Below are 23,909 nucleotides of genomic sequence, written 5' to 3'. Positions count from 1 at the left end.
CCTCCCACTGCTTCCTCCCATGTTTGGAGCTACAACAGCCACAAGGTGACTTTGCCCTGCCAGCCTCTGTTGACGGTTCCAGCTGTAGGCCTGTCTTCTAAAGAGAAGGACCAGCTGGACTGGATCAGGGAACACTCAGAGCTGTTACTGTGAGTGGCCCTGCCCCACCCCACATTGTCTACGGTGCAGAGGGAACGAAGTATGTGGCTGGAAAAAGAGGAAACCAATTTTCAAGAGACGCACTTACAGAGTGGCCCCAAGAGGAACTGTCCCACCCCCACACAGTGGCCCCTTACCTCAGATTGTTTCTGAAATCAGATTCGAGGAGATGCTCCCTGAATCCTTAAAAGAAATATTCCTATTCCTTAAGCTACTTGGAATTATGTTACTGCTTGCAACTGAAAAGAATCTAATACATGTGCATGACAATGGTTCATGGTGTGCTGTAGTGAAAAAATAACTACGTTTAGAATGAAAAGGAAAAAAAGAAAAAGAATTAAAAGAGTTGAGAACCATGGCATACTAGGCCATATGTTATGCTTAATATTTTCCCTGTGTTGTTTTAGGTATTTCTTACAGTGTCATTTGAGATAGGCATTAATATCATTTTTCAAATAAGGCAAAAAGGCTTGGAGAGTCGATTAACTTGTCCAAGATCACAGAGCTAAGAGACTAGAGTCAGGATCATATCCAGGATTATCTAACAGCAAGTTCCTTGGTTTTTCTTGGTGACTAGTGCTTGGCATATTATTTCTAGAAATGTTACTAGTGCTTCAATATTACGAGTCTAGAGACCAGGGCAACTCCCTGGGTGTAAAAATTAGGGGAGATGATACATCAAATCCAAGTTTTGTTTTGTTTTGTTTTTTTTTATTTGACAGAGAGAGAGAGATCACAAGTAGGCAGAGAGGCAGGCGGGGGGTGGGGGTAGCAAGCTTCCTGCTGAGCAGAAAGCCCAATGCGAAGCTTGATCCCAGGACCCTGAGATCATGACCTGAGCCAAAGGCAGAGGCTTAACCCACTGAGCCACCCAGGCGCCCCTAATTCAAGTGTTTTGTAAGACAAATGGTTATTAGATTCCCCACTTAGCCTCTGTGTGAACTTTTCCATAAAATAGGTAAATGAAATACGGTTTTTCAATGTGGCGTATTTTTTTTTCCATTTTCTTTTAAAGATTTTATTTATTTATTTGACAGGCAGAGATCAAAAGTAGGCAGAGAGACAGAGGCAGGCAGAGAGAGAGAGAGGAGGAAGCAGGCTCCCTGCTGAGCAGAGAGCCAGGTGCAGGGCTCGATACCAGGACCCTGGGATCGTGACCTGAGCCAAAGGCAGAGGTTTTAACCCACTGAGCCACCCAGGCACCCCTCAGTGTAGCGTATTTTAAGGGGATTATCCCATTCTGTGTGTTTTTGAGACACCAAAGGGAGCCAGTGATTCTGTCCAAACCAACTTCTCTGTGATACATTTTTCTTGGTTGACACAGGCATGTTAAACCCACACATAGTATCAGCTTTAGGCCTGGGCTTTGGGCTTCTCCCTCACCTACTGAACTTCAGCAAAGAGTGTGTCAGACCAAGATCCTGAACAGTGATGTAGTGTGGAGATGAAACCGGTGATAATAACAATCCTGACAAAGGTTTCCTTGTTACTGCAAGTCAGCCACAAAGTGGGCACAGCATCAAATACAGAACCACACAGGACTCTGTCCAGATGGGGTGGTGGAGAGTCTAGTTTATAGAAAAGACAGAGTTAGAGGATCACCAGGATTTGCATATAGAAACTCAAAATGTGTTTACCCAGCCAATCTCTCCAACAGGTGGATCAGCCTGAGCCAGAGAATGTCACGTCTGATTTATAACCCTTCTTTATTATCAGAAGGAGTAAGGATTCTGGTTCAAATTAAATCTGAGATGCTCTGATTAGTGTGTTATTATGTGAGGAACGAGTTCTATTTATATGTCTTGAACAGATAAGCACAGCCTAGGAGACTTTTAAGAGTGACAACTTGACCCACGGAAACAGATTTCATGTGGGAATAAACTTTTGAATCTTAATGCTGTACATTTACTGTCAATCCTGATTATACATGTAGTGGCTTTTTTTTTAAGGGTTTATGATACTTGAATCTGTCAAAATTAATTTAAATGAGCTTTCCACACACCTGGAGTTCTTTAGCAAAAGGTGACAAATACAAGGCATGCATTTTATTTTATTTAATGTATCAGGAAAAAGTTACACATAGTGGTTTTGACATGAATAGACTGGTTCTCTCTTTCAGCGGGGAGTATAAGCAGTTCTTTCATTATTAGATGCAGTGTGGAGTGTGGCTAGGGTTTGAGGAACTTAAAACAAAAAAACCCACCTCACCTCTTTGGCAGCTGTTTTCGTAAAAATAGAGTTTGTCATATCTTCATCAGGAAATCAGCTTCATGAAATTAATTTTTTCCTAGTAAATGCTCCATCCTTTAGCTTTCCTGTGCTTCTACTTTAAGACCACTGCTAAACTTGGCCATCAGAAGAGTCACATCTGGTGCACTTGGCATGTCAAATGCAGATGGAATCAGAATCAGAATCAGAAGCCTGGGCAGGCCAGGGACTGGCCCAGCATCCCAAACCATGAAAAAATTCTTGGTGATTTGTGGGCAGTGATAGATCCCCTTGGGAATCTGATACAAACTTTAAACCCTTTTCCAGAAACACATACACAAAATGTTGTGTACAGTGTCGAAGTGTCTGTGGGCCTCCCATTCCCACCTCCTAAGTCTTTCACGACGGCCTAGCTTTTAGGAAAACCGGACTAGATCTGAAAATTCCTTAAATGGTCAAGGGTTAAATGGTCAGAGGCCTGTGCAGAAATTACTACCTCCACCAACAGGTGCGGCTGCTTTGATTGGCTGGGAGCCCCAGCTGGTGCAATCAGGATGCACAAGTGAACTCGGCCTGACTCCAGTCCTTCAAGGTGCCTCTGGCCCTGCAGCTGTCAGGCCAGGTTGGGTGGGTCTGAACCGTCCAGGTCCCGAGGCTCCTGACGACGGCAGGATGGGGTTAGGGTTTATCTGGAAATATCAATGCTCTTTGTAGAGTTGACTGAAGTCTCCTTTCTGAGCCAAAACCCACATAATGAAACTCATTCCACGAATTAATTCCCTTGCCTCTGATGCCAAGGGCCAGAAGGGTGCGGCCTCTGGGGGCGGGGGCGAACTTAACCAGGCCCCCGGGACCTCCTAGGGCCCCAGCGTGTGTAGAAGGATTCATTTCACCTCCTCCCCGAGGGTTTGGGTGTGGTCCCAGTGAAAAGAATGGGGTGAGTCGGATGCCATCGGCCCCACTTTTCTCGGGCCCCCCGGTTCTCGTCTGTAACTCCAAAGCCCCTCTTGGAACACAGGGATAAACGGACTGCTGTCCCCTTCCGTTTGGGTGTGTCGGGGGAGCCCCAGGTGAGAGTCGGAGCCAGCCCGCCCACCAGCGCAGGCCTTCCCGGGAGCAGCCCCGCTGCGAGGGCGGTAGTTTGCTCCAGCGGCTGAGAGCGACGCCCACAGCCCGGAAGCTGTGGAGGACTCGGGATGAGAGCCCCAAGCCCCAGAGCCGTCGTCCAGGGCCCGCCCCCCGCGCTCTGAAGTACCGCCTCCTGATCCCGCCCCCTGGGTCAAAGGCCCGCCTCCTGGTCCTGCCCCCGCGCCGAGGGTTCTCCCTTGATCCCGCCCCCGCGCGCTGAGGGCCCGCCCTGACCCCGCCCCGTCCGGCCCCGCCCCGCCCCGCCCCGCCCCCCACGCCGAGGGCCCTCCTCACGATCCCGCCCCTCAGCCTGGGGCCGCGGCCGCTCGGGCTCGGGCGCGGCGCTTCCTACGCGGTGCCGGTTCCCGGCTGAGCCGCGGCGGCCGCTCGCTGTACCTGCCACGGCCCGGCCGCTTCCTCCGCGCCGCACGTGGGCGCGCCCGCCGACGAGGGACGCTGCTGTCGCGGGTAAGCCGCACCCGCGCCCTCGGCCGCTGGGCGAAGCCAGGGCAGCCGGGGCGTCTCCTCCCGCGGGCCCGGGAGCGACGAGGCGGCGCGGGCGTCCTCCCCAGGGCGCGCAGGGTTCGAGCGGCGCTGTGGGGGCGGTCCCGGGGCGAGGGGGGGCCCCCGACCGCGGCCCGGGCCCGCGGCGGGCACTGCTGCAGTGCGGGGACGGCCCCGGCGAGGCCGCGCGTGGGCGTGGGCTCCGGCCCGGGACCCCCGAGGGGCAGCCCGGGGGGCAGGGCGGGGTCCCCTCGGACCCCAGCGGCAGAGGAAGTGCGGCCGAGTCCTCGCCAGCCCCGCGCGGCCTGCGTTCGGGCAGGTGGAGGTCAGGTGGGTCACCGCCCGCCCTCCCCTCACCTCCGCCGGCAGACGACGGCCAGCCGCGCCTTTGTTTGCTCGCGCTGTCCTGGTCCCGGCGGGGGGCTGGGGACAGAAGCGTTTGTAAACCGAGGGCTTTCCCGTTAAGGGAAGACCCTAGAGTCTCCCACACTGTCCCCAGGAGAAGGGATAGGAGCCGCAGTGCGCGCGCCCTCCCAGCCCGGTCCGGGAGTCTGCAGGATCGCCGCCTGCTGCCGGGTGGATGGATCTTGAGCAACTCGTAGGGCGGCTGCTGATGGAGACTGTTACCCGCAGGTGTTTCCCGAACCTGGGACAGTCGCTCTGTGTTTGGAGAGACCTCTGTAAGGGTTTTTTGATAAGGTGATGGAGGCCTTCCCCTCCCCCCGCAAAGCCTGTTCTCATTAGTGTCTTAAAATGTTTCCACTGCAATTTAATTACCACTCTGAAAGACCAGATTCAAAATAATGTGCCCCAGAGTTGATTAAACCAGTGGCAGAAGAGTTTCCGTGCTTTTGGCTATGTCATTATCTAATGTTCTTGCTGGTGAGAGGGCGGCTGTTTGTGATTTTTCACTCTGTTTTCATCTAATTCACGTGTTCTTCATATAAACATCTTTACAATCGACTTCCTTCTGATCTGGCAGTTGATTTTTCGCCCAAGCTTGTTTTTCTAAGAAATTGAGAACGGGTGAGATGGAAGATGTCTTGCTGGCATTTTCCATTTTAAGGCGGGTATATCTGCTCAAATATACTGGAGCAGATATGATTACTCCTTTGTGTATGGAATTGTTAGTAGGCAGTGGAACTCTATCGGTTCTACTGAGCTGAGTCTGTCACAGGAAGGGTATTCAGGATAGGTTGCAAGAGCGTTTTCGGAAGAGCTATTTAGTGGCTGAACTGTTCATTTTACCTGTAGCATAATATAGTAAATGAAGGCTCTGTGCCATTGTGCTAACCTGAGCTGGATTCCTAACTCTGCTGGTTGGTTTTGGAGGGCCCTGGGCAATTTTGGGAGGGGAGGCTTGATTGCCAATATACCCCTCTTGAGCAGCCTCAAGATAATACCCATGCCGTAAGATTCTTGTGTGTTGCGTAAGATAAATGCATGCATAATGATGGATTTACCAAGCCCACCCGGAAGACTTGCCTAGTAGTATAGTATTGAATGCCCCATATTTTGAAATAAAGGAGCTTGCTTGAATTATTACTTATAAACTTCTCATCTGTGCTTTTAGTTAAACAAATAGTACTTTCTTCGTGTAGCCAACGGTAACATTGAACTGCTCCAGTTACCTGCTCTGACCTGGCCAACACCTTCCTTGGCATGCAGTGGTGCCTTTTTGCCACCCCAGCTCCTAATTACAAACTACGGCAGATGAAGGCTCTCTCTCTTGTTTTTTGTTTTTAAGATTTATTTATTTATTTGAGAGAGAGAGAAAGAGAGCACATGCTAGCAAGAGAGCTGCAGAGGTAGAGGGAGATCCGCTGAGCTGGGAGTCCCTTATGGGGCTCAAACCCAGACCCCGGGATCATGACCTGAGGCAAAGGCAGATGCCCCACCAACTGAGCCACCCAGGTGCCCCAAGGCTCTCTTCGTACTAACTAGCTGCCCAGACTTTCAGTCTGAGCACTCGTCTGCTGGTAGTTGGGCTTCCTCTTTTTTCCTTTTGCCAGTGTGAACTCAGGACACTTTCTGTCATTGTGTGTGTCACCTGAAATTGAAATTATGTGTTTAGGTATTTCCTCTTCTATTATGTTATGAACAATGAAAGTGGAACCCTGTGTTTTTTTTTTTTTTTTTTTTTTTTCCTGTTTCTTTGCCCAGTGCTTAGATATGATGAAGACTGTGCATGGAGTTTTGCAGTGGTTCAGAGATGTTGTAAATTATGGACTATTTGGATGTAGTAACATCTTACAGGGAAAATAAATTGACATCTTTCATTGCCATCCTTTAATAATTTTTAAAGGTGGGAAGGCGAAGAGTGCCTGGGTGGCTCAGCTGGTTAAGTGACCAACTCTTGATTTTGGCTTAGGTCATGATCTCAGGGCTGTGGGATGGAGCCCTGAGTCGGGCTCCGCGCTCAGTGCAGAGTCTGCTAGAGAATTCTCTCCTTGTCCCTCTGCCCCTCCTCTTGCTTGCACACATGCTCTCTCTGTCTCTAAAAATAAATAAATCTTTTTAAAAAAGTATAAAGGCTATTATTTCAGAAAAAGAGGCCTTCCCAGGAACCAGTGGGTATCTTATTGTGTACGATCATATACATAGTACAGTATATTTTTCCAGAGAGCTGTGCAAAGGCTCTGTGATAGACTGAATCAGTTTTAGGACAAGGGGAGTGCCTCGGAGGGAAAAGTAGCTGGAGCCTTGTAGGCCATGGGGTGGGGAAGTTTGGATTATTGTAAGCATAATGGGAAGAGTTCAAACATGGTGGGGATGTGCTGTGATTTATGTTTTAAGAGTCTTCTTGGACTGCTCTGTGAAAATGCACTGGAGAGGGGCAAGAGTGAAGGAGAACCAACAGAAGTGTCCGCAAGCTGGTAGCGGAAGCTCGCACAGTGGTGTGGCGGAGATGGAGAGCAATTGAGTCCACAGGTGTTTTGGAAGAAGAAAAGCAGGACTTGGGTTGAGTGAGGAAGGGGAAGAGAAGAAAGAGTCCAGGGTGATGTCAAATGTCCCAGGAATGGTGGGGCTACTTTCTGAGGAAAGGAAGACTGGAGAAGGAGCACTGAGCAGGTAGAATCAAGACTATAGTGTTTTTTAAAAAAACACTTTACTGAGGTGTAATTTTTTAAAAAGATTTTTTTTTTTTTTTTTAAGATTTTATTTATTACTTGACAGAGATCACAAGTAGGCAGAGAGACAGGCAGGGGGAGAGAGGAGGAAGCAGGCTCCCCACTGAGCAGAGAGCCTGATGCAGGGCTCGATCCGAGGACCCTGAGATCATGACCTGAGCTGAAGGCAGAGGCTTAACCCACTGAGCCACCCAGGCGCCCCTTAAAAAGATTTTTATTCAATAGGGAGAGAGGGGGAGCATGAGCCGGAGTGGGGGAGGGGCAGAGGGAGAGGGAGAAGCCGGCTCTCTGCTGAGCAGGGAGTCTAACATTGGGCTCCATCCCAGGACCCTGAGATCATGACTCTAGCTGAAGGTAGACGCTTAACTGACTGAGTCCCCCAGGTGCCTCCTGAGGTGTAATTTATAGACCGTAAGTCTATACATTGGTTTCAATGTACAATTCAGTGATTTTTAGTGTATTTACGGAGTTGTGCAACCATTGCCATAATTCAGCTTTAGCACATTTCCATTACTCCAGGAAGGTTCCTGTGCCCATTTGCAGTTCTTCCTTGTTACTCCTCCCTTCCCTAGGCCACTGCTAATCTACTTGCGGTCTCTACAGATTCACCTGTGCTGGACATGTCATGTGGATGGAATCATACAGTGTGTGGCCTCTTGTGTGGCTTTTTCTGCTATGTTATGTATTACCCAGGTTCACCCTTACTGTAGCATACATCAGTACTTCGATCCTTGTATGCCTAGACCATATTTTGTTGACGAATGTTTGGGATGTTTGTTTATTGGGGACGAAAGTTTGAGACACCTATGCCACATCTGGGCAAATGAGTCAAGTAGGTATTTGCGTGAATCTGGACCTCAGAGGGGGAGATTTGGGCAGGCATTATAAACTGGTGGGTCATTAGCAGAAAGATGGTATCTGTGAGTTGTAGGAATGGGGAGATGACCAAGGATAGAAAGAGGACAAAACTTGGTGCCAGGTAATAGCAATATTTGGAAACAGGGTAGAGGAGGATTAGCCTGCAGAGGAGAAGGAACAGAGGAGAGGTGGAAACCAGCACAGGGCTGGCAGGGCCAGGGGAGGGTATGGGCTGAAAGGAGACAGTTTTGGGAAGGAGGGAATGGTCTGCTGCATAGTCCTAGGTAAAAAGTCCATCGACACTGGAAACTTGAAATTTTTGGTGGCCTCGGGCAGATCGGAATGGGCCCAGAATGACCAGAAAGTGAAGTAGCAGATACCGTGAGATTCTTAGAAATTTACCATGGCCAATAAATGAAAGATTCAATAAATGAAAGATTCATTGTACCTACAGTTCAGTTTCTTTCATCTATGATGTTTGCCATTCTGCCTGATGACATGCAACTTGGTTAGCTAACTACTGCATTCTCACTGTGTTTAATGTACCATGTTGCTCTGTATTTTATTGTCTTTTCAGACTATGTACTAGTGAAATATTAGCCACATATGTCAATCAGGATTGTGTTTGGTTGTGAGTAGCAGGAGACTTGATTGCACAGTGACTTAGATCAGCTCTTCTGTGCAGAAAACATCAAGTTCAGGGTTGACATGGTGCCTTCTTAAAGTCATCTCTGGCCTCAGCCGCTCTGTCTTCCCACTTATCCACAAAAGTCACGCACCAAGTTTGGCTGTTTCCTCTTGCTTGCCACATGTGGCTTCACCTCCAACATCAAACCTTTGTTCTAGGCAGAAAGATGGGCAGGAGTAATGGGCCAGAGGTCCAGGTCAGAGGAGTCTACCTCCTTTCAAACCACTTTCCTGGGGGCCCCACCACCAGCTTCTACTGACCTCTTGTTGCCTAGATCTGTGTGTGGCCACTCAGCTGCAAGGGAGGTGGAGGGCTGTTAGCACTACCTTGAGCAAAATTCGGGTTCCCTTAGTATGGAAAAGGGGACAAGGAGTTTCAGGGTAGATGCCTGCCACACTTTGAGTAGATCTTAATCAGATGACAGCTAAAGGAGGGCAAGTCAGAGCCCCAAGGCATCCCTTTTGAGAAAATGCCAAAGTATGGAACTTGGTGCCAGACCAAGGGAACCGTTGAACATTTCCTATCTTGTGGACTATTTCACAGTCGTTATTGTTTGAATAAACTAGTAGGTTGACCTGCAGATTTTTTTTTTGTTAATAAGGGAATAAAAACAAAACTCGACATAAGCATGCCCTTGTATTGCGTCCATCGTCACGTGTAAATGACAGATAGTTTCATGAAGTCAAATGAGTGCAGCATTCCGTGCTGTTCTTTGTTTCCTTTTGTCACATTGGAGATAAAAAGAGGAAATGGTTGCTGTTGGCGCCGGGATGAGACCGTATCGGTCTTAGGCTTTATAATAGCTGCAGTGGTTCATACATAATGAATGCATCTAGCCACAGGAAAAAAACAAAAGAATTCGTCAAAGAATATACAAGGGCAAGAAGACTAAAGTGGTGATTGCTTTGGCCTTGACGTCGCCACCCCATGTCCAGGCTCTGCACATGGAGGAGGCATGAAACTGTCAGCCCAGTGGCTGGCTGGCGGGGATTTATGGGGGATTGGAGCTTAGTTACTGAACAGGCACCTGGTGGATTTCCGGCAACACTGATGTCAGAAAGTGCATTCTTACATCCTTATTTTTTAAACTTCTTTCTTCCCTATCAGATTTTCTTCTAGAATATTCCCAATCCTCTGACATAGTCTAGTTGTAAAGAATTGGATCGCTAGAGGTTGCTCTGATTACTAGCACTGACCTGCTTTTCCTTAGCTTTTTTTTTTTTTTTTTAATTTTATTTATTTGACAGACAGAGATCACAAGTAGGCAGTGAGGCAGGCAGAGAGAGAGGAGGAAGCAGGCTCCCTGCTGAGCATAGAGCCCGATACCGATACCGGGCTCGATCCCAGGACCCTGAGATCATGACCTGAGCTGGAAGGCAGAGGCTTGAACCCACTGAGCCACCCAGGCGCCCCTTTTCCTTAGCTTTTATAAATGCCCTACTGTAGGAAGGGCCACTTGCATTCGGAATTACCAGCAGGCAAGAATATTTAGTGAGCGGCTTTGTACTTTTCACTCCTAGAATTAATTTGGTCAGTTAAGAGGAATCCTGGCATTTTTGCTGCTTTTCTGCTCTGTCCATTTGTCTCCATAAGAATCCAAGAGGACCGGAACTGTTTATCTTTTATCTACCACAGTGCCTGGACCAGGAGCCTTGCTAAATATTTGAGTTGCATCGCTGAGTGTGTTTGTGCACGGGAGTGTTTGTGGACACGTGTCCTCTGTAGCTCTGGGCTGGAAGGAAGGCTCGGTGCCCTTGAGTAGCTCCCTCATTTCTTTCTTGATTTGCTTTTAGATACTTTCTCCACTGTGAGAATGTAAGATGGATCCAGAAGAGCAGGAACTCCTGAATGATTACAGATACAGAAATTACGCCTCGGTGATTGAAAAGGCTTTAAGAAATTTCGAGTCCTCAAGTGAATGGGCGGATCTTATATCTTCGCTGGGAAAGCTCAACAAGGTATGTGGGGTGTAGAATATTTAGATTGCCTGGAGGCGGGGACACAGCTGTCTTTTTATTATCTCAAGGAATTCTTTTTATTATTACATGACATGCTGTTTATAACAATTAGAAAATTCTGATAAGATTATCTACCTGTAATTCTGTAATTCCAGTTGCCTGCTGTTAACCTGGTCAGTATATTTACCTCTTTCCAGCTTTTTATTTTTTTCTGGGCGTAGAATTATATTGTAGATATAGTCAATGGAATAGCTGAACGGTGTTTTTCTCCACTATATTTACATCTAAATAAGATAAACTTTAAAATTGACCAATTAGTTATTCAAAGATGAATTATCTTATTTATTTATTTATTTATTTATTTTTAAAGATTTTCTTTATTTGAGAGGGAGGAAGTGGAGGGAGGTGCAGAGGCAGAGGGAGAGAGAGAATCCCAAGCAGAATCCCCCGCGGAGCTTGGAGCCCAATGCAGGGCTCCATCTCAGGACCCTGAGATCATGACCTGAGCCGAAGCCAAGAGAGGCTGAACCACCCAGGTGCCCCGAAGATGAATTATCTTTCATGTACTTCTTAGTACTTAGGACTTTTATGACTTTTTCTTCTTTGGTCTACTTTTTTGGCCATTTGACTGCTGATGGGTAACTCATGGAAGACCAAGGGATGACCTAAATATTGAAATCTGTCCAGAAATTGTGAACATGTTTGGATGAGGAGAGAAGAGTCTGGTCTAGGAAGACCAAAACTGGTCCCGTGCATGGTTGACCTGGTGTTCTGTAGATGGGACCACTGACTGTTCCCATCCTGCCCAGGAGGACGACTTAGTAATGCCCAGTGCTTCTACTGTATAGGTAGAAGAGGATTGGGCTTGAAGACACTGTTCGCGGGCTCTGTTGCTGCCTGGCCGGGGCTCCTGCCTAGAATATCTGACTTTGGAACCCCAGTGCCATGGGGGACTTGGGAGATGCACATGCCTCCTCTTCAGATCTCCATTCATGAGGTCACACACACTGGGGTCTTCTAATGAAGAGGAAACATTTCTCCATTTATTTCCTCGGGGAATGCGGGGAGGGCATGAGGAAGGCTGGCAGTTACGATGTGTAGTGGCGGGGAGGCTGCGCGGTCTCTCACAAGTTTATTTACCACGTGCGAGTGTCACGGCTGGCCTGCCTGGGATAGACGGAGGTGGGGAAACAGCACCTAAGAGCTTGAGACCTCTTTGGCTATAGAGTTCAGGAATTTGCAAGCTGAAGAGCGCCGTCGCGTCTTGCATGAAGGTGGATCTCTTTTTTAGGGGAAAGGGAGCAGTGCTGGAATGGGATTCAGGCATATTCAAGTTCTTCTGGGTGTTTCAGTATTTCATTTAGTACTTGACTCTCCTGGCATCTAAAAATAGCATGCTTGGGGCGCCTGGGTGGCTCAGTGGGTTAAAGCCTCTGCCTTCGGCTCAGGTCATGATCCCAGAGTCCTGGGATCAAGCCCCACGTCGGGCTCTCTGCTCTGTGGGGAGCCTGCTTCCTCCTCTCCCTCTCTCTCTCTCTCTCTGCCTGCCTCTCTGCCTACTTGTGATTTCTCTCTCTGTGTCAAATAAATAAAATCTTAAAATAAATAAATAAGTAAATAAATAAATAAAAATAGCATGCTTACTTTGGGAGGGAGTGTGCTTGTTATTTTTGTTGTTGAGGTAAAATCCCACAAAACCTAGAACTTGTCACTTAACCATTTCCGAGCGTATGGTCACCTGGCTTTTCCTGCATTCGCAGTGTGGAGCGACCATCACCACCATGTAGTCCAGAGCGTTTTCACCAACCCAATCGGAAACCCTCCCATCTCCCCCTGCCCAGGCCCTTGCAACCACGGATCGACTTTCTGGGTCTGGCCATTTCATATACATGCACACGCACAGTATCCTTCTGTGTCTGGCTTCTTTCACTTAGAGTGTTCCGTGGTTCCTCCATGTTGTAGCATGTAGCAGTGCTCCCTCAGTTTTTACAGCTGAATAATGCTGCGTTTTGTGGATACGCCACATTTTATTTATCCAGTCATCTCTTGACGGACATCTGGGTTTCTGCCTTCTGGCTGGTTGTAACTAGTGCTGTTGTGAACATTGGTGTACAAGTTTGCGTACACCTGTCTACACTGCTTTGGGGGTATAGACCTAGAAGTGGAATTACAGAGTCACATGTTAATTCTGTGTTTAGCTTCTTGAGGAACTGCCAGCCTGCTTCCTCAGAGGCTCCGCTGCTTCTTGTGCCACCAGCAATGAACAAGAATTTCCATTTCTTCATAGCCTCACTAACGCTTCACAATTTTTTTTTTTATCTTGATGATAGCTGTCGTGATGCTGTCTCATTGTGGTTCTGATTTACATTTCCCTAGTGACTTATAATTTGGGTATCTTTTCATGGGCTTATTGGCCATCTGTATATCTTCTTTGGAGAATTTCTATTCAAATACTTTGCCCATTTTGGGGGCATCTGGGTGGCTTAGTGAGTTAAGCCTCTGCCTTCGGCTCAGGTCACGATCCCAGATTCCTGGGATCGAGCCCCGCATCAGGTTCTCTGCTCAGTAGGGAGCCTGCTTCCCCTCCCCTCTCTCTCTGCCTGCCTCTCCGCCTACTTATGATCTCTCTCTCTGCCATATAAATAAATAAAATCTTTAAACTGGGTTGTTTGTCTTTTTGTTGTTGATTTGTAAGAGTTCTCTACGTATTGTGATTTTTATTTATTTGACAGAGAGAGATCACAAGTAGGCAGAGAGGCAGGCAGAGAGAGAGAGAGAGAGAGAGGAAAGCAGGCTCTCTGCTCAGCGGAGAGCCCGATGCGGGACTCGATCCCAGGACCCTGGGATCATGACCTGAGCCGAAGGCAGCGGCTTAACCCACTGAGCCACCCAGGCGCCCCTCTTTTTACCTTTTTGATGGCGCCCTTTATGCAAAAGTTTTAAATTTCTGTTTCTGTTTCTTTTTTTTTCTTTAAGTAGGCTCCACACCCAGCGTGGAGCCCAATAAGGGACTTGAACTCATGATCCTGAGATTAAGATCTGAGCTGAGATAAAAGATGCTTAACTGGCTGAGTCACCCAGGCTCCAAAGAAGTTTTTAATTTTGATGGAGTCCCAAGCTACCTACTTTTTCTTCTGTTGCTTGTGTTTTTGGTGTCATATCCAAGAAACCATTGCCAAATGCAAGATCATGAAGATTTGCCCCTATATTTTCTTTGGAGAGTTTTATAGTCTTAGCTCCTACATTCAGGCGTTTGAACCATTTTGAGCTAATATGTATGCATGGTGTGAAGTGAGGCTCTGAGTGTAACCTTTTGCAGGAAATCCAGTTGTCCCAGCACCACCTGTTGGAGATCCTGCTCTTCCCAAGGGCCTTGGAACCCTTGTTGAAAATCAGTTGGCCATAAGTAGATGGCTTATTTCTGGACTTCCATTTCTTTTCCATTGATCTATCTTTCCTTAGGCCAGCCCCACACATTTTGATTACTGTAGCTTTGTAATAAGTTTTGAAATGGGGAAATCACTTTGTTGTTCCAACTTTATTGTGTTGGATTGTTGTGGCTATTCTGGGTGCCTTGAAATTCCATATGCATTTTAGGATCTGCTTGTCAGTTTCTGCCAACAAGCCAGGTGGGATTTTCATAGGGATTGCAGCGACTTTGTGGATCACTTGGGAGAGTATTGCCATGTGAACAGTATTGTCTTCCAAGTCCATGAACACTGGACGTCTTCGATTTATTTAGGAACATACACATTTTGAGCTAGCTAAAATAATAAACTTGGTCAGTGCAATCCATGAGGTATTCTGTTAAATAAGCCCACTTTCGATATGCCTGAAAAACTTCCTAAAATGTTTAATCATCTTAACCCACCTTTTTTTTTTTTTAAAGATTTTATTTATTTATTTGACAGAGCGAGATCACAAGCAGGCAGAGAGGCAGGCAGAGAGAGAGGAGGAAGCAGGCTCCCTGCTGAGCAGAGAGTCCGATGCGGGACTCGATTCCAGAACCCTGAGATCATGACCTGAGCCAAAGGCAGTGGCTTAACCCACTGAGCCACCCAGGCGCCCCCTTAACCCACCTTTTAAATGCAGGTTATCGGGCGCCTGGGTGGCTCAGTCATTAAGCTTCTGCCTTCAGCTCAGGTCATGATCCTAGGGTCCTGGGATCAAACCCTGCATTGGGCTCCCTGCTCAGAGGAAAGCCTGCTTCTCTGTCTCCCACTTGCCCTTTTTATGTTCCCTCTCTCGCTGTATCTCTGTCAGATAGTAAATAAAATCTTTTAAAAAAATGCTGGTTACCAAGTACAGATTAACTCTTCTTGGAGGAGCTTTAAAAGCATTAGCTATTCGTGCATTCAGTAGCTATGTGAGTCCCTACAATGTGTTAGTATCTGTCCTAGGCATCAGGGTACAGAAGAGAGCAAAACCAACAAGACCCTGCCCACATGGGGACCAGGGGAAAGCTGGAAGATAAACAAAATATACAGGATGGTAGATAGCAGTGAAGGAAGGGGATGGTGAGTGTTGAGGATGCATATAAAAAGGGTCTTTATGAAAAAAAAAAAAAAAAAGGGGTCTTTATGGGAGACCTTGCTGAGAAGGCACCTTTTGACTGAGTGGAGGGGATCTGGTGTGTCTGAGGCCAGTGAGGTCACAAAGCAAGCAAGGGATGGGGTGAGTATAGGACACAAGGCCATAGAGGAGAGGGCATCCAATCTCATAGGTCCTACAAAACTGGAGTCTGACAGTGGCCCCTGAGTCAAGGCTGGGAGGTACCCTGGAGAGCAGCTGAGCAGGCCGCGTGGCCTGTCTTAGTACGCTAGAGCAGGTTCCAGCTTCTCTGTAGGGGGTAGAGAATGGGTGGGGTCAGGCAAGGCAGAAACAGGGAGACCATTTAGGAGCTATTGCGGTAACATAGGTGGACCAGTGGAGAAGGGCTTTGATTTTGAATATACTTTGAAGATATAAAATTTGTTCATGGATTGGACTTCGGATACAAGAGAAGAAGAGGAGGCAAGTGGGACTCACAGGTCTTCTCCCAGAAGCCACAAGATGCAATGGGTAGGAAGCTCAGGGAGGACCCCGCTCCATGGGGTGGGCAGGGAGACCAGAGGTTCACTTTGGGACAGGCTAGTTTGAGGTGTCTGGTCGATATCCCCATCTGATGTCTGTAGGCAGTTGGTTATGAGTGATATTGAATAAAAGTTTAAAAAGACAACTTTTTATTATGGTGGGTACCCAATTCTGTGGAATGGTACTACTATGTTTTCTGTGCTGGAGCTTCCTGTTTTCTGTTTCTATGTACGATTAAGTGATGAATAAAAAATGCAAGACATTTAGTGGGGTGAGGTGACACTGTCTATCTTTGCCTCAGCCCTGCCTATGACAGCTGACATTCCTAGAGAGCATACCATGTGCTAAGGACTTGATGTGCATTATTTTATAATATAACATATCTGGAGATTGGTCTCAGACTAAGCGACTTCTGCAAGATGAGAGCCAGCAAGTCAGAGAGAGCTCCAACCCTGGCTGCCAAGTGCCATGTCACTAGCTGCGTGGCTCACATATGGGGGCAGGGATACACCTTTCCGATGTCAGGGGCACTGTCTTCATTATCCACATGAAGCAGGTGCAGTGAACTACTAAAACTCATTTTACCAATGAAGGTTTATTAACTTGCCCGATGTCTCATGGCTACTAGGTGGTTGTTACAGGTTGAATTGTGTCTTTCAAAAAAAAATACGGTGTTTTTTAAAGATTTTATTTATTTATTTGACAGATCACAAGTAGGTACAGCAGCAGGCAGAGAGGGGGGCAGCAGGCTCCTTCTGAGCAGAGAGCCAGATCCAGGGCTCGATCCCAGGACCCTGAGGTCATGACCCAAGCCAAAGACGGACAGACACTTAACGCACTAAGCCTCCCAGGCGCCCCCCCCAAATCTGTTGATGTCCTAACCCCCAGTGTCTCAGAGTGTCACCTTATTTAGAGACTGGGTTTTTACAGAGCTCATCGAATTAAAGTGAAGTCGTCAGGGTGGACCGTGCTGCAGTCTGACTGGAGTCCTTCCGGAAGGGGCCGTCTGGACACAGACACAGACATGCATAGAGGGACAACACCATGTGAAGATGAAGGCAGAGACCTAGCCAATGTGATTATAAGGCTAGGAACACGAGAGATTGCCGGCACACTGCCGGAAGTAAGCAGAGCAGTGTGGAGCGAGTTCCCCCTTGAGTCCTCAGAAGGAACCAACCAGCTGACTCCTTGATCTCGGACTTCTGGCCTCCAGAACTGAGAGACAACCCGTTTCTGTTTACACTGTCCAGCGTGTGGTGCCGTGTTACCACAGCCTGGCAGACTGATCCAGTGCTGAGACCAAGGCATATGAACACCGAGGGACTGGGGATGTGACACTGAACACAACGTTCTTAAGGCTTTGTTGGCTGAAGACAGACAATAAATATGTGACATCAGGTGCAGAACGCTGAGGAAGAATAAAGCGGGCCAGGGAAATAGGGTAGGGGGGAAGAAGGTGGCGTTTAGTTCAGACAGAGATGGCTTTGATAACGTGACATTTGAGATTTGAGCAGAGGCCTGGATGCAGTGAGCGAGCTGGCGGGGAGACCATCTGGGGCATGGGCCTGTGTCCAAGGTGCAGTAGGGGGCGGGTGTGGCTGGGCTGGAGGGGTGATGGGGGGGGGAGGAGATGGAGCCAGGGCAGGTCACACGCTCCTGTTCCGCAAGGGAGGAGGAGCCGTTGAGCAAGGTGCCGGCGGCCTCCCTGCCTGGAGCATCCCTCTGGCTGATGCGTGGGCAGTGAGCCTGCTGCGGTGGCAGTGGACAGCTCGTGCAGCCAGATCGGCGGTACTGGGGCAGAGGATTTGGGAAGGTGCTGGGTGGAGCGAGCCCCGTGTCAGTGTCAGCAGTTACTTCACTCCTGGGAGACTCCCAACCTCTGTGTTCAGGAACACGATGAGAGTTGATGTGAATAAGGAGGTTAAGGCCTCGGCAATGGTCAGATTTCTTAGACTCCTACGTGTACACGGAAATTCAAGTGAGTAGATTAGTGATGAATTAGTAAAATATCTTTATACTGCAAATAGAAACAATACTGTAGGTTAATAATAAGGTTAGGTCAAGATGCTTTTTAATTAAGGTAGGTGGTTGTTGGCTATGAAACATTAACTGTAGACAGAACAGAAGGCTCGTCTAGCTCTACTCTTGGCAAATGAGAAAACTGAGCTCCAAGAGGTCTTGGTTTGTCAGACTATCTATGAGTTCTAATTGTATCAGTTTTTAAACTTTTGGTATCTTCTTCAGAATTTTATGTATTGGAGAAAAGTTTACTTTTTATGGGTTTCAGGTATAGCAACATGAACAGGGTAATTTTTTTTTTCAAGATTTTTTTTTTTTAATTTTATTTTTTATTTTGACAGAGATCACAAGTAGGCAGAGAGGCAGGCAGGGCAGGGGTGGGGGGTGGGGGTGGAATGTAGGCTCCCTGCCTAGCAGAGAGCCCAATTCGGGGCTTGATCCCAGGACCCTGGGATCATGACCCAAGCCGAAGGCAGAAGCTTAACCCAGCGAGCCACCCAGGCGCCCCTGAATGGGGTAATTTTTGCTTAACTGTTTATCTGAGACTTCAAGCCATCATCTTCTGCTGATTATTTTTAGGTAGATTTTGATTAACAAATATATGTTGAGTCCTGATGAACCCAACCACTTGCCAAGCCTGGGTTACAACTTTGATTATGGAAACAGAGGATGGTAGAAATGAATAAGCTCTGTGCATTTAAAAACCTTATCTTTGGGGCGCCTGGGTGGCTCTGTCAGTTAAGCATCTGCCTTCGGCTCAGGTCATGATCCAAGCATCCTGAGATCAAGCCCCCCCCACCTCCCTGCTCAGTGAGGAGCCTGCTTCTCCCTCTGCTCCTCCCCTCTGCCCGTGCTTTTTCTCAAATAAATAAAATCCTTAAAAACAAAAAAACAAAAGCTTATCTTTAAAACTGCTTTTTATTTTTATTTTAAAGATTTTATTATTATTTGACAGATCACAAGCAGCCAGAGAGGCAGGTGGGGGGGGCAGGAAGCAGGCTCCCTGCTGAGCAGGGAGCCCAATGCGGGGCTCAATCCCAGGACCCTGAGATCATGACCCAAGCCAAAGGCAGAAGCTTAACCCACTGAGCTACTCAGGCACCCCTGAAACTCCTTTTTAAAAAATGTCATAATGGTCTTAAATGAATCACCTTTTTTGGCTGCTGCTTTTTAGCACCGTGCTGTTTCTTGAAGTGACGAAAGCAGGTGACATGAATAGCAAGAGAAATAGGAGGTGCTGGGTATTGTTAGTTTCAGCTTCTCAAGTCTTAGCACTTAAGGACACCACCTCCTTGTTAACGCAGAGCCTTCTCGTGGCATTTCAGAGTTAGCGCTGTGTTATTTCTGGAAGAATGGGCTGGAGATAGGAGACCAGGTGAACTGTTCTGGTCTACAGCTTCCGCTTCAGGACTCTTCTACCTGAAAAGCTGATGAGTCTGAGCTGGATCCTGATGCTTACCCTAGCCCTAATCAGCTACTTTTCTGTATTAGATAGTATTCAGATAAAGCCTCTTTAATCTGAGGTCTGTATTATTTGGCCAAGCTGTCAGCAAAATCCCACACACGCGACTTAACAGAAATTAACTTCCACACAGTTCCGGAGGTTGGAAGTCCCAGATTAAGGTCCCGGCAGATTCTTCTGAGGCCTCTCACCTTGCCTTATAGGTGGCCACCTTCTCCCTTTGTCCTCACGTGGTCTCCGCTGTGCATGGCTGTGTCTTAATCTCCTTTTGCAAGGACTTCAGTCATATTGGACATCACCTGTCACCTAGACTGTGACATTTTATCTTCAATGCCTTTCCAGAGGCCCGGTCTCCAAATACGGTCACATGGTAAGGTGCTAGGGGTGAGGGTTTCAGCATAAGGAATTTGGGGGACACGATTTAGCCTGTAACGGGGTCTGACAGTGAAGTGCAGATTGTCTCTCCATGTACCAGTTTTTTCAAAAAGCTCATTTCTGATGGAATCCCAGATGGTTTTCCATCACACCCCTTATGGAACGGTAGAGCATTACTTCTTTGATCTTGTTCTTACTGCCCTGCAGCATTGTGAAGAACTTCAGTTCTGGCTTGCGTGGTGATTTGATGTGTGCCAAGAACTTTCTGACTGTCTCGGTCTGTGCGAACTGCTGTAACAGAGTACCCCGGACCAGATGCAGAACAGCAGGCCTTCCTCGCTCACAGTTCTGGAGGCTTGGGGTCAAGATCAGGGCACCGGCAGATTCAGGGTCTTTGTGGGCTGCTTCCTGGATCACAGATGGCCGTCCTTCCGTTATGTCCTCATGTGGCCGAAGGGGCCAGGGAGCACGGCGAGGTCCCTTTTATAAAGGCACTAACCCCAATCCTGAGGGCTCCACCCTCATGACCCAGTTCCCTCCCGACCCCACTTCCCGGTTCCAATGTACTGTAGGACACGGACGTTTAGCCTGGAACACCGATGATTCGTGTCCCATCTGACTTCACCTCACAGGGTCTGCAGCAGCTTTCTTGTAGGGGCTTTGTTCTGGGCATCCTTTTCAGGGGAGGGTATTGTCCTTCCTGTTGCCTTTTCCATGCGTCTCTCCATGTCCTTCTCCCCAACCTCTTCCTCTTTCTATTGAGATGCGGTTAATTTTACTTATTCATTGAGATGTAGTTTTGTTTTTTTTTAAGATTTTAATTATTTTATTTAATAGAGATCACAAGTAGGCAGAGAGAGAGAGAGGAGGAAGCAGGGTCCCCACCGAGCAGAGAGCCGGATGCGGGGCTCGATCCCAGGACCCTGAGATCGTGACCTGAGCCGATGGCAGAGGCTTTAACCCACTGAGCCACCCAGGCGCCCCGAGATATAGTTTAAATCACCGCTCCTGATCCCCTGGACCAGACTCCCTCTAGCCGGTGATGTGGGGCAGGACCTGAGCCCCGCTCAGCCTTCACTGTTTTCACATTGTGGCTCTGAGCCTATGTGACGCCTGGTTCCTTCTTGTCACCTCACTGTGAGCGGCCGCCTGTGAGAGCGTGGTACCTCAGTTTGCGGCAGTTGTTCTAGTCGTTTTCCAGCCATCTGCTGCTGCCTGTGGCAGTGACCCCGAGCGTAGAGGCGGTCAGGTTAGTGTGATGTTAGGGTCATTCTGGAAAGATGTGGCCTGAATGCTTTCTGGGAAGGGACCACATTGGAAGGTTGTCTGTGGCGATTACTGATTCTTCATGTGTCAGCAAAGTAGAACTGGTTCTTTGCAGGACAGTGGTAAGCACCAGGCCCATTTGCTTCTGGCAGTGTGCTGATATTCTTGGCACCGGGAGTGAGCAGACGTAGCTAATAGAATGTCAGAGGGAACTCCCCGTCCTACTGTGGCAGGGGCTGTTAAGTCCTTTGCTGCTGTTCTGTCCTCCTCCTCTTGGTAGGTGATGCGTTAGGGCTCAGGTGGCATTATTGCTTCTTGCCCTGTCCCACATTCTCCGGAGGGAGCTTAGGATCAGCAAGGGTGTTGCTGATTCGGGCTTGTGGGAGCTGCCTCGTTCTGAGCCACTCAGACATGTCCACGTAAGGCTGACATGGTCCTTTGAAAGAACATTTCTCCGCTGAAATCAGGAGACTAGTATGTTTTCAGTAGTTTATAGCGAGTGTAATGTATATGTTTTACATGTGAACAGAGGACATTTTTGCTGAACTTTGAGATCTGCTGGAGGAGTGGAAATAGTCCAGATTTGGGCAGGTGAGTTGTTCTACTGGGAATCTAATGGCAAAAGCTCATCTTGGGGAAGAAAAAGCTCGTCTAGCAGAATCGAGTTTACGGATAACGAAAGAGCTTGTTGTCTGCTTACATTTTACATATTCTGTCCAGAAGTTATGAAATTAGAAATTTCACATCAGGCCGTGCTAAGGAAGGTGCTATGGACTGAATGATGTCTCCCCAACCCTGCCAAACTTGTATGTTAGAGGTCTTACGCCTCAGTGTGCCCATATCTGGAGATACATCTTCAGGAAGTAATTAAGATTGAAGGAGGTCATTCATTAGGGTGCGGCCCTAACCTAGTAGATTGGTGGCCTTATAAAAAAGAGGGAAAGGAGAGATGTCTCTCCTCCATGTTTTTACACAGGAAGAAGGTGGCCGTCCACAAACCAGGCAGAGAACCGAGTTAGTTAGCACCTTGATCTTGGATTTCTAGCCTCCCGAGCTGTAAGAAATAAATTCTGATGTCTGAGCCACCTAGTCTGTGACATTTTGTTACAATAGCTCCAGCAAACTAATACAGAAGGAATTAAGTTAAACTTTGCTATTTTTCAAAAAAGGACAGCTGATTGAATGTGAACGCCTGTATTCAAGCTTGTATGCGAGCCAAAGATAGGCATTCCGATTTATTTATCTTTTTAAAATTTTATTTATTTATTTAAACGTATAATATATTATTTGCTTCAGGGGTACAGGTCTGAATCATTAGTCTTAACACAATTCATAGCACTCACCATAGTACATACCCTCCCCAATATCCATCACCCATCTACCATCTTTTTTAAATGGTCTTTTCATTTTTTTTTTAAACAGCTTTGCAGACTGCAGTAAACTACATATACTTAAAGTGTATAATTTGATGAGTTTTGATGTTTGTATATACCTGTGAAACCAACACCCGTCGAAGATTATGGGCATGTATCTGTCACCCCCAGAAATTCCCTCCCCTCCCTCTCTGCTCCCATCTCCAGGCAGCTGCTGATCTGCTAGTTTGCATTTTCTAAAATTTTATATAAACAGAATCATACAGTATTTACCCTTTACTTCCTGGTCTGGCATCAGTCCCTCGGCAACACCAGACGGAGAGTCAGCCAGGCTGTTGTGTAGATGGATCTTTCATTCCTTTTTACTTCTGAGTAGGAAGCCATGGATGTATTCTACTTATTTGTCCATTTTCCTATTAATGGACATTTTGGGTTGCTTCCAGTAGATAGATACATATTTCTTAAAAAACTGGCAGATCGTTTTCCAAAGTGGTTGTGTCATTTTATACCCCTCCAGCAGTGTACGGGAACTCTAGTTATCCCATATTCATGCCTACACTCAGCATGGGCAGTCTCTATTTTAACCATTTTAGTGCGAGTGTAGTAGTAGCTTCTTGTGGCTTTTGCATTTCCCATTAAAATGACTGCAGATTAGGGCGCCTGGGTGGCTCAGTGGGTTAAGCCGCTGCCTTCGGCTCAGGTCATGATCTCAGGGTCCTGGGATCCAGTCCCGCATCAGGCTCTCTGCTCGGCAGGGAGCCTGCTTCCCTCTCTCTCTCTCTCTGCCTGCCTCTCCATCTACTTGTGATTTCTCTCTGTCAAATAAATAAATAAAATCTTTAAAAAAAAAAAATGACTGCAGATTAGAGGGGTGCTTGGGCGGCTCAGTGGGTTAAGCATCAGCCTTTGGCTGAGGTCACGAATTTAGAGTCCTGGGATTGAGCCCCACATTGGGCTCAGTGAGGATCCTGCTTTTCCCTCTCCCTCTTCGACTCTGTACATTCTGTATATGTATTTTGCTGCTGTGAATGGGTTTATTTCCCACTCTGTGTTTGAACTTGTTGTTGATGTGGACAAAATGATTAATTTACTGAGTCTGGAAACTAGCCATCTTCGTGAATTTATTTCTAAGTTTTTTTCCAGCTGATGGTTTTGAGTTCTGTGGCTAGACAAGCGTAGGTATCATCAATCAATATACTGAATTTGTGTAGTTTTTTTTTCCTGGTATTTTGCTAGCATTTTCTGGAATGGCATTAAATAATGATGATACTTGCAGTGTATTAGTTACAGTAAAGTCAGCTGCTATAACAAAGCCGTCCACAAACTCAGGGCCACCAATAAGGTAGAAGTTGCTCACTCCTCTCTCTGTTCAGCCTGGTGTTCCAGATTGGGCAGCTCTCTTCCCCATGGTTATTCTGGAGACTCAAGCCTGGGACTTTGCCATTTTTAACACATGGCTTCCAGAGTTGCTCTGTTCGCTGCCGTTCTGTTCCACAAGAAGCAGGGAGAGCATATAGGAGCGTGCATAGATCTTTTTTTTTTTTTTTAAAGATTTTATTTATTTATTTGACAGAGAGAGATCACAAGTAGGCAGAGAGGCAGGCAGAGAGAGAGGAGGAAGTAGGCTCCCCGCTGAGCAGAGAGCCCGATGCAGGACTCGATCCCAGGACCCTGAGATCATGACCTGAGCCAAAGGCAGAGGCTCAA

The 23,909-nt window shown here is 47.3% G+C and overlaps 1 protein-coding gene across 5 annotated transcripts in view; it reads left to right on the top strand.

Moving 5' to 3' along the window:
• Nucleotides 1–3,836: 3,836 nt before the first annotated feature.
• The window catches only part of DOP1B (DOP1 leucine zipper like protein B), a 111,443-nt gene continuing 91,370 nt past the window's right edge, over nucleotides 3,837–23,909 (top strand). For 4 of the 5 annotated variants that reach the window (XM_044250947.1, XM_044250946.1, XM_044250945.1 and 1 more), the window contains exons 1-2: nucleotides 3,838–3,963; nucleotides 10,470–10,634. In XM_044250947.1, the coding sequence (XP_044106882.1) occupies nucleotides 10,497–10,634 (138 nt within the window). In that variant the 5' untranslated portion in view covers nucleotides 3,838–3,963; nucleotides 10,470–10,496. Of the gene's footprint in view, nucleotides 3,964–10,469; nucleotides 10,635–23,909 lie in introns of all 5 variants that reach the window. The other variant, XR_006384953.1, reaches the window with a different exon arrangement.

Source organism: Neovison vison, chromosome 6, assembly GCF_020171115.1.
Source record: "Neovison vison isolate M4711 chromosome 6, ASM_NN_V1, whole genome shotgun sequence".
NCBI lineage: Eukaryota > Metazoa > Chordata > Mammalia > Carnivora > Mustelidae > Neogale > Neogale vison.
This window is presented reverse-complemented; position numbering and strand designations above follow the sequence as displayed.